The sequence below is a fragment of the Periophthalmus magnuspinnatus genome, chromosome 16 (assembly GCF_009829125.3).
Source record: "Periophthalmus magnuspinnatus isolate fPerMag1 chromosome 16, fPerMag1.2.pri, whole genome shotgun sequence".
In the NCBI taxonomy this organism is placed as follows: Eukaryota; Metazoa; Chordata; class Actinopteri; order Gobiiformes; family Gobiidae; genus Periophthalmus; species Periophthalmus magnuspinnatus.
This window is the reverse complement of record NC_047141.1, coordinates 23,170,621-23,181,955: the sequence shown is the minus strand read 5'-3', so window position 1 is coordinate 23,181,955 and position 11,335 is coordinate 23,170,621. Positions and strand designations below refer to the sequence as shown.

The window sequence follows — 11,335 nt, the reverse complement described above, 5'->3', positions numbered from 1 at the left end:
GCTTTAAACTTTTTTTTTAATTATTATTATTAACTAATCAACAATTAACAACATTAGTCTGATGTATAACATCAAAAAGAGACCTTATGTCAAGTCCGTACAGTACAATGAGTGTGTGTATACAATAAATGTCAACAGTAATTGCAATACAATTTCAGGGGTTTTCCTTGAAAATTAGTTCATACGAGTTTACAATACGTGTTTCTTCGAGCCTAGAAAGAGTTAATTATGTTCTTGAAATCTATTCATAAGTTCAGTTTTTAGAATAATACAATTGCCAACCCAACTGAAAAAAAATTACATATGAAAAGTATTTAATTTTGTCAAATGCGTTATTTTCAAAAGAAAAAACAATATATTTTTATGTAAGGCAATGGTGTATTTCTAAAAATATATTTATTCATATCAGTCCAACTTATCTCTATGGAGACAAGCAGGCGACATCATCAGGTTATGGTACAGGTCAGGTATATAGAGAGGAGACATCCACTGTAGAAACTGTAACATGTTTTTCAAGATATAGCACTAAAAACACTTGCAATTGAATACATTTTCGATACAAGTTTAATGCCTTACTGTGAAACATTCTAGGCAAAGTAATAACATCTCCATGGAGACAAGTAGATGTTGTACCCCCACTCGAAACGTTACATAGTGCACCTTTAAGACTAACTTTATTGCATTACAAGAGGTTTTAGGTTTTAAAGCAAGAGCTGGTTTAGCCCAGCTCTGGTTTGAGAAGTTGTTCGACATTTGGTTTTGCCTTGATTCGCATCCACAGAACACTCTTGTCGAGCCTTGGTCTAAACCTGGTTCAGTCTATCATTACACCTGCGTAGGTCATGTTTTAGACGGTTACGTCAACCTCACCCTGGTCCTTGTTTAGTCTTGGTCTCAATACGGTCTCCTTTTACATGTTAAGTTTTGATATAATCTCTTTTAGACTTTAGTTATTCTTGGTTTTGGTTTACTTTATCCCTCTAATTCCATCTGGGTGTAGTCTTGTGTTGGGCCCTGATTAAAAAGTCCTGATTTAGTCATTTGTCTTAACTATTGTTTGCGTCTGGGCAAGCCTGTGGTTCTTGTCATCACTGGAGCTGTCTGCCTATGTTCTTCTTTACACTAATTAACTGCCCTTTATAACTTGGAGTGCAGCAAGCCATACCAGTGTGTCTGGCCAACACATATGACATAACCTCTACTTATAATGAGGACAACTGTCTGATACAAGCCAGTAGTGTAGTAGTGTTCGTGACACTTAACATGGAGGACTGCACAAAGAGCTGGTGCTAGAAGGCAGCACTGCACTTGTGAAGACTTGTCAACTCAAGCTGAGGAATGCAGCAAACAAACTAGAATCAGACAAAGCCCCTGACCAACCCAAGTAAACAACAAAAAAACAATTTGCGTGTCACATAGGGAAACAAGGCCCTAACTTTAACAATCATGTTTTATGGTTGATCGATTTGGCTTTTTTCCAGAAATTTCCGGATCAATATGGTGCCCTCACTGTTTCCCAGACTGCAAAAACATGGTGAGAGGGCAAGTTGTTACACAAGAAAACAATAGTTCATTTATGTGTGTGCGGCGTGGACTACAGGCTGGCACACTAGCATCCCTCTGCTGCCAAAATGTGTCCATGTCCAAGCCAGTGGGGAATTTGACCTGGATAAAATTCTCCATTTATTTCCAACCATGTATCGTTTATTTTGTACAGTGCAGAGATTTAAAGCATGCTGTTACGCAATTACAAAGACAAGAGTTATAAGAGTGTTGTGGTGGGTCTAGAAGGCTTAACTCAAACTTGTGTGCCAGCTCATTACTCTGGTGCTAACAAGGGGAGTAGACAACGACAAGAGACTCCCCGTTGGATTTAGCACTGCTCACAAACAATGATTCCTCCGGTATTTGGCTGTAAGAGACACAAATCCTTTCAGATAAGATTCACAGTATTCTGTATTCATACTATTATTCTTTTGTCTTTGTTGTCTTCTTCCGATTCAAGAGAGAACAGAGGGAGACATTGGGTGGTTTGAAACTATCCCAGAACTATAGGCCCTATTAGCAGAGTTCAGTTAATTGCAGCCCAGACATAACATTGGCTATACACCTCAAATCTGATCATTATCTGGGTTCTGGAGTAATTAGTTTTGAAATGTCATGTTAATGGTTATATCTGATGTGAGTAATCTTTTCTTTCTGATGATGTTCTGATGTTCACACCTACATGGTTATGGCAACCTTATGAAGTTAATTTGTTTTATCAGATTTTGGAATTTTAAATGCTGCAGAATTTCTCTCATTGCATTTTTTTTTTACCTCTGAAACACCATGTTTGAATTGTTTTTATTTTGAATTTAAGTTGCAGTGAAAACATACACAGCTAACATCCAAGATACCAAGGCATGAGCGATCGACTGTGTGAGGCTTATAGTTAAGGAATCAAAGAGATGAGGTTTTGATTAGGCTAATTCTGACCAATCAGGTTCCCTACTGTTGGATTGACTCAGGATGGATTGCTTATGCCTTGGCATCTTGGATCATTGCTGCAAAAATTTTCATCGCAAATTTTATGCTCTGAATTTTGAATGTTGAATTTTTATTAATATACATTATTGTGTTAAATTAGGGTCCACACAACGTAATGTGGAAAATTAACTGACATGTAACCAGGTGTTTTTGATAATCAAATTTTCTTGTGCATGTAAACACAAGGCAATAGATCATATTTTTCTGATTATTCTACTTAATAGTCAACAAATCACTCTTGCACATATTCACCTCAGGCAGTTGAAGCTCTTCTGTGCATGCATGTTATATTCATAAAGATAGAGTGCAGTTAATTGCAGCTTGATCAACAGAACCTTCACCCAAAGAGGCCTCATGATTTTACAAAGAGGGGAGTTGTCACTTTTTCATTCTGACCCTCTTTAATAATATTCATTATACCATAAAACCACTCTGTAAAACACAGCAATCTTGTTATTCCAGTGGCCACTTTGAAACTGGTTGAAATATGAAACATGAAACACACGTCACTTTTTAATTCTATGATTTATGTGAAGAGATTTAGTTAAAAAATAAGCTTTACATCTCTTAGTGACAGTACAGTAGCTGCCAAAGGCATCATACACAATCAGACATTACGCCAACACTTTTCTTCACTTGAGGTTATCAGTCTGGATTCTTCTTAGTATCTACTTAAAGGAAACATGTGAATCACAGTGATGAAGCTGTAAATGAACAAATCAATTCATAAATAAACTAAAACAAGCTAAAATCACTCTGTTCATTTGATATTAATTGTGGTGATAAGTATCTTTGAAACTAAAACCTGCTCATTTTGAAATACATGCACTGACTATATTTTCCATTTCAGTTAATAATTAAGTAATTAAATATCAAAATAAACATGGTAAATAAGTGCTAAATCAGTACCACTGTCTAAAATTGTAAATTATAACTTACCTCTCAATAGTCCAATGCATTTTTTCTCATGTCTTTTGCAGGTTAATCAATTAAACACTCATAAGATACCCGTCATGTAGTGTGATAATACCAGAAGTGATTGATGTACACTGAAAAATGAATATCTACATCAGCTGAAATGAGTTGAATTCAGAATATTAATTTTAATGTGAGTGTGTTTTTGACTTGTTTCTATAAAGTACTTCTTATTTCAAGCCAAGTTATTTACCAGTGGGATAAGAAAAATATCCTTATTCCACTGGCAAAAGACATCAAACCAAATGATCTTGTAACCTGTCAGCAATCTCGAGAAACTAGTGATAATATTATAGACTACGTCACAAAACCAATTACATCTTTTAAGTCAATTACAGATTAATATTCAGAATTCATTTTAAGGGTAGATTTTCATTTTTGCAGTATACTAAATAAATTATGTATACATTGTAAGTCATATGATCTCAGTGCTACACATTGCCAACAGTAATGCCCAGTCCATATCTTTAGATCTTCTTTGCTTCCATACCACACGTCTGTGTATTCTCATGTGATTCTTCAGCCACATTGTTTCACAGCCCTTCAGGAGTACACTTAGTCATAATATCTAGCCTGGATATCTTTCTGCAGTGCTCTTTAAGCCCATAATATGATCCAGTGATGGGGTACATTGTCTGATCTTCCAGACTTAAATTATCTGAGTTGCTGAGCTGCACTGTTCAGGGGTCAGGCCACTAAACCCAGACGGGAGATTTTGGCTGAGAGAAAGGAATGGAGAATGAAGACAATGGGCTTTGGGCAGGAGTGAAGGTCCAACTGCTGTAAAACACAAAAAGGAAAAATTTAAAACTGGATAAGACAGAAAAATGCATCAAATGAGAGAGAGCTGGTATGATTAAAAGATCAAAGAATACATCCAAACAAGATGGATGACAAGGAGAAGAAAGAAGATCTGTAAAGTTCATGAAATGTTAAAATATAGTGGAAGACAAGTTTCAGCCAGCGTTTCCCACGAGGAGGAGAACAGGCTGGAGATTATGGTGACATATTCAAACGGAGCAGCCTCAGGGGAGGAAAGAACTCACCCCTATAGTGGTGATATAGGTGACTTAAATGTTAATTGAAGATAATACATTTTGATTCAAATATTTGCATAAAGACATTATCACGAGCACTAATAGTGTCACACATGAATCTAAGCCAGAGCTTATTCAGGTGCCAAGTGGATTCCTATGGAGTTCAAATATTTTCTAAACTTATAGTCAGTTTACATTCATATGTTGTCCTTATTTTGGTCAGTCCTCGTTTAGAACTACCGTAGTATTCACCTTATTCCGAAACTTGCCGTGGGTGCTGCCATTGTCATTCAGGTTATATTATTTTGCATGGGACTGCCAATCTTGACAGCAAATATAAGGACTACAAAGTGTTTTAAAGGCTCCTGGAGAATTGGTGCATTGTTGACAGTGCTCATGAACACTGAACATTTTACACAAATGAACCTGCTTTATATCATATTTTACGGGTAAAACTTTTCCCAAATTCACCATTGAAATAAATGGGATTCCCGCTTAACCGAAAGTGCCACCACAAAGAAAGCACAGTTTAGTCGCATTTATAGCAAAAATGAGTGGGGCTGAAGAAGGTCAGTAGTGGGTGTATAGTTCCATTTAGCTGCGGTGTAGCCGAAGTTGGAGACTTACAATAGTCCTGTGTTAGGCCTGGTTCACATTTGGTGGTAGTCAGTGTCAGAAGGCTCAACATCTTAGGTGGTACTTTGTGTAAAAAGTTTAAGGCTACTGATCTAAATAGACCTACTTTATTTAGTACTATTACTAAAGCTATGCTTTACTTTTTAAAATAAATGTATTGGCCCTGAGACTATTAGTGTTAGGGTAATAGCATTACTGGGTAGATTTTTCATTGGCCTGTTCTTTGAGTGATAAAAAAATGCTGACTCAAACGATAATCAAAATGGGTAGATATGTATTTGGAGGGGAGTGAGCAATGATTTACCTGGACTAAACACCATCTATATTGTATTTGAGACTGGTTCCTATACTGCACCAAAATGACAATTTTTTTGCAGTCTCTACAAATCCAAGTAGCACTCCTGCCCCTAACTTTCTGCACCATTTATACTGTATTTTAAGCACTGCAGTTGTGTGTCTGTATTATTTTGCTCCCTAATGTTTGATGAGTGGTTTCGCTGAATCCATTTGTATTCTAATATTTTCATTCTGTGTGGGATGATAAGCTGTCAATGGCTGCCTCTCACAAAATTAGGCAAATACACTTCCTGCCAAGTAACGGCAATGGCAAAAGTGTGGAGAAAAATACCCAGCTGATTACATTTCAAACACAGAGTTAATGAGCCATCAGCCACTTCCTTAAATACTCTGGGACTTTATAAAACTGTTTACAGCCGAGATGGGAATGTGAGCGGTGAAAAGTGCACCAGAATTTGTTCTGCTGAGGTGGCCAACTTATTCTACCATCCACAGCCACAGCTCTCTGTGAGGAAGTCTTGTTTAATTAACTGCCATGCACCAACACACTGATAAAATTAACTTAACATGCCACAAGCCAATGAATATAGCAAGCACGATTAACTGTTTAAGCTGTTTCATTACCTTCATATTCTTTTTGAAGCGTAGGTACCGCCTTAGACAAATCATAACGATCAAATTGTTCATTTAAAATGTTTCAGGTGTTCTTAGTAACTACTATATTAAGGGGTTAGGGTAAGGCACTAATTAAGTAGTTACTAAGCCTGAATCCTTCTTAATAAACTATTTGTTTAATATGAAATAACGCTTTGTCCATGCTTCATTAAGGCTAATTAAAGTGCAGTTAACAAAGTATACAACAAACTAAACTAGTAAACTTCATACTAATTTCAGGAATAATTTTATGCATAAGCTACTTTCAGCACAAATACTACCACTTATTCAATCGCTGCTACAACTTTTATCGCCTACACTGTCAAAAATACTGCTACTAATTGAACCTGCACCATTCAGTCATTTAGAGACAAAGGCCAATAATTATGCTTCAGAATTGCAAAGTTGACACTGTTTTCAACAAAATGTGCAAAATGTGAGGACAAAAAGGCGCTGTCCATTACTGGATAGGTCACAGCAAGAAAAGTGAAAAACTAAACACCATAATGAAACAACAGCATACAAGGAAAGTTAATAAAAATGCTCAAAAATGACTCTTCAATTGCTGCATTAACGTCATTACAAAAACTTTTTTTAAATTAGAAAATAACTAATCTCGTGTCTAAAAACAAGGCCCAAGTCTGCTGTTAACAGATTAAAGCTCTCCAACTATGTGACAAGCTAGGTTTTGCTCTGCAGAAAACCCACTCCAAACCAAAAGCTCTCAGCAGCTTCAACAACCTGCAGTGAAATGTGTTTATTTAAGGGTTATTTTCTGATGTAGTGCTGTAATTTACTTTTCTCTCCTCCACTCTCTGCCTGGCTCTTTTAGTTGATATTTTTGCTTCATTTCCCCAATGGCCCCTCTAAACCTCCTGAGAACAGCTATGAACTTGTTCTATTTACTGAGAGTCGTGCAAGACCACACCAAAGCCTAGTATTACTTGGTGTTTTTCTTTCAGTGTATCACATGAAATAAGGATTTAAAATGATATCTTTGTACTTCATTTTAATTGAATGACTGTGCTAAAACAAGATTTTGTAGAAAAACATTTGGAATGTAACTAGAATACTAAGATGTAAATATTATGTGTAAGACGAACACATTAGGGTATTGTGTTAACATTGTGGTCTTAAAAGTAGTAAGAACATAAATAAAGTGATTATTCCATTAGTATTCTACTGGAAAAGTAGGTCAGACGAGCGCTGTTCCCTCTAAACTGCGCGCGTGCGCAATTGCGCACTGCTGACACGGTCTCCGCGCGCAGAAAATCTGTGCTGCGCACAAAAAAATCGAACCGGAATTGAAAATAAAACAAACACACAACAATTCATTCTGCGCTATTTTTCAGTGTGAGTCAGTGAGTGTGACTGGTGACGAGCTGCTCCAGACAATTATGTAATTCACATACGTATTTGCACAGTTTATCAACGTCATTGACAGGCGTCCGCATGCGCCGCTACCAGTGTTTTAGCCGATGTGGCCGACGTGGAGTGAAAACTCGCTAATTATTCTAAATGCTGTTTAATCCCTTAACGTTCCGACGGCCCGTCCTCGGGCAAAGATCCGCGCGTAAAATTACGCACGCGTAATTGCATAATTTTACGCACTGTTTTGCAGCAGTTTTGCGTTTTAAACATGACGAAACGGACAAAACAAAGGAAGTATGCGACCAAGGACACTGTGGATGTTTGTACAAGTGAAACTAGAAGCATCTCGGACCCAGAACGGTTCGTGGAACCGAGTGAAGATCTCATGGTGGACTGAGGAGCAGAGGACCTTATGTGCTGATGGACTGGATGCTGTTCCTGATCGGTAAGCGTGGTTTATTCTGCTATTGACTTAATTCTGGGTCAAATGTGTATTATGAGTAATCATTAGCATGACCACTACCAATCATCACGCACACACCACTTGGGTGAAGTGTCTTGCCTAAGGACACAATGACAGAAGTTGGTCCGAGCGGGACTCGATCCTCCAACCTCTGTCACAGAATGACTGTAACACTGTCACATGTATAGTGTATTTTTAGTTTACATTTTGAAGTGTGTGTGTGTTTGTTCACTGTTTGGCAGTGTGTGGTTTGTAAATATATATTTATTTTGACCCATACCACTTGTTTTGAATATATTTTATGTACAAATACACATTATATATTGTGTTTTGATATGATATGTAAATGTACAGTAGTAGAGCAGCTGGGTGTGCAGATTCCTCTCAGTGTGTATTGGTCATTGATACGGTCACTAGTTTATGAGTTGTAAAAATCAAATGATCGTGTCATATACTGAAAAAGAGTTAACGGACTGTCTCCCAGACACAGTAGGACAATCTCACTCAGTGCACAGCAAAAGCTTCACACAATGGCTTATACTCATAATACAAGTCAGAGCTTTATCATAAAAATGTTAAGTGTGTTTTCAGCATTGGAGTTTACAGTTGTCTTGGTTTGGTTGGAAGCTCATGTTTTGCCATAGTTAAAATTAAATATTTATACTTCCAATAGCATTAACATACTGCACAGGTCATGAGCAAGATTTTTGTCATTTTCATTGTATAAGTTGGCTAAAGCACTTAATTAAAAGTCTTATAACAGAAATGTAAATGCGGTAATTTGATTCTTTTAATAAACCATTTAACTTGGATGGATGTGATGCAGCATGACCACAGTGCACACATCTGATGTCGCTCACAGTGGTCCATGGGACGCTCAGGGAGTTTGTGTGTTTGCTCAGACTCGTGAAAAATTCGAGTTCCTATAGGAGTATTTCAGTCCTATAGTTAGTCAGTTACTACTTACTTATGATAAAACTAGAAAAAAGTGGTATTTGTGAAGTCTGCTCAGTTTACTCAAAAAATGTAAAAGTCGGTATTCTTACTTCTATTGAGTTATTATTTTGCAGTATAGTTTTGACATACCCCTCTATCTCTGGAGACAGATTTCCATGTGGCACAAGTATAAATGAATTGCAACACTAATAATTCTCTGTGTGAAAGAATATACTGTCACTTTCACATCACCAATTATAATTTTTTTTTATGCGTTCTGAAAAGTATAGTGCAGAAGTCTGTTTTATAAATTCTTCTTTCTTATCGTCTACTGGAATAATATAAGTTATACAATACTTTCTTGTACGGATCACTTACAATCTCTCCTTCTTTGCTGCCGAAGTCGAGGAAAAGCATACGTATCCCATCGTCGGAGGACATCTTGAGCCTCTCGAATGGGTGGGACAGTAGCACTCGGGGTTTGACTGGAGTTTGGGCCAATTGAATCTCATCATTGTCATGGTCTAGAAGCTTTGGATCCGTCACTACAGAGAAGCCCTTTTCATAATGGATGACCAGCCTGCACTCCTGCCCCTGGAAGAGACAACCTGCAACACAACATGGCAATTTGAATGTCAGTGCATTGTAATTATTAATCAACAACAGACCCTATATAGGTGGACCAATTGCATGTTGTTTTTTCTAATAATGGTGAATGGTGTTGATCCTGTCTTGGAAAATCAAAGATGCCAACACACACTGATAATAATAATATATGCAGCATTGGTCATTGTTCTTTCAGTAATTAGGAAAAGTCAAAGGTGGGTCATACTCAGTTACTTTTACTCAAGTACATTTACTTTTACTATTTTCTTATGTAAATGCACTGATTGGGGAATCTTTTCAGAGCATTTTTGATGTTGTGGAATAATGTGTAATAGCTTACTTAGTTTTGGTTACCCTTCCCACTGTAAGTCTATAATAAACAAATGCCTCACATGTCAATATTGAATGATTTGATGAGCTGTGTTTCTTCTATCCTTCAGATCTGATTTTTTTTTTTTCTCTCACTTTTTGGAATATCCTTTGAAAATATCATATCATGCGCATTATGCAATGACTAGCCCTTCAAATAACAATAACTTCAAATCAGACATAACACCCAGACAGTTATTTTTGCACTTACTCTGACTTCAGTAGTAGTTTCCCAAATACATGACTCAAACCACAATTTTGTGCTATCCACCACTGAATGTGAATCTTTTAAATAACACACTTGATCGCATTACTATGGCATTGGCCCCTGTTTGGAGGTGAGTTAGGAAAGATTTTGCCCCAAAATGTTGTGAGATTCAGGAAAATTGAATAACCATAAGATTTTGAGCAAGTTTGTCAAGGGCAAATTTCAAAGCTGTATTAATGGTGTCCCTGTTCAATATTAAATGTATTTGATGGAAGTAACAATAGGTGTGTATGGGGTTTCTTATTGGCTATGTGGTAATAAGTTTGATAAGTAGTGCTCATACTGATATGGTTGTTTACAAAATCTTACATGACACAAATGGTTAAATCTGCTTTGAATCAGCCATTTTCTATTAAGGAAATGACAATTACTCATATTTAGACTACAGACATTAATAAAACTGGTTCATTCTCAATAATAAAATTGAAACTGTCCCATCTGTTAGCTTTGTCCTTGGTTCACTCTGTGGTTGTTCTAATGATTCAGTTATTCATCAACCCTGTGTTTCGATCTACGCCTCCTGTCTACCTACATTACAGTTTACCTCAACATAAATAGCCTTGTCTCATAAGGAGGGCTGTCACATGCTGAAAACACTTTCTCTGTAGCATTTCTCTTTCGTTATCTCCTGCACTTCTTATGACAAACTTGTCTAATCTCCGCTGTGTGACGGAGTGGGATTTTCAGAGCCTTGACAGCAGAGATACCCCCCTCGTGTCTCTTTTTGCAAACTTAAAGACCTAAAGTTTAAAACATTTACACATTCAACTTGTCTGATCTGATCTCCTGTGCAGAGCGCTGGTGTGAAAGTGAGCTGTTATCTCCATATTGTTTGCCAAAGGCTTGAGTATGATGTGTGCATGCTACAAATATATAATTGAGGCTTTTTAAAAACTGGAATAGCAATTATTTCTGTGTCAATCTGCACATTAGCTCCAGTGATACTTATATTCAAAACTCTTTTATGTTTGTCTGTCATGTTTTGAAAATGACAGTGTAACAGTTTTCAAACAGGAAGTTAATTGTAAAAGATAGATGATAAAATGGTCTGGCAAAGCGGGTGATTTGTATGGTTTACATATTTAAAGCAGAACTAATAGTGATTGCTCTTGTTTAAATTCTGTTTGAACAGTGTTGCGAGGACAAAGTCAAAAACATCTTATACTTTTTTTCTCCTTAGTAGCAGTAGTATTT

The 11,335-nt window shown here is 36.8% G+C and overlaps 1 protein-coding gene across 1 annotated transcript in view; it reads right to left on the bottom strand.

Moving 5' to 3' along the window:
- Positions 1-3,028: 3,028 nt before the first annotated feature.
- The window catches only part of sntb1 (syntrophin, basic 1), a 46,571-nt gene continuing 38,264 nt past the window's right edge, over positions 3,029-11,335 (bottom strand). The window contains exons 7-8 of the mRNA XM_033981313.2: positions 9,277-9,506; positions 3,029-4,284 (exon numbers count right to left, since the gene is read on the bottom strand). Coding sequence (XP_033837204.1) covers positions 4,192-4,284; positions 9,277-9,506 — 323 coding nt within the window. The 3' untranslated portion in view covers positions 3,029-4,191. The remainder of the gene's footprint in view (positions 4,285-9,276; positions 9,507-11,335) is intronic.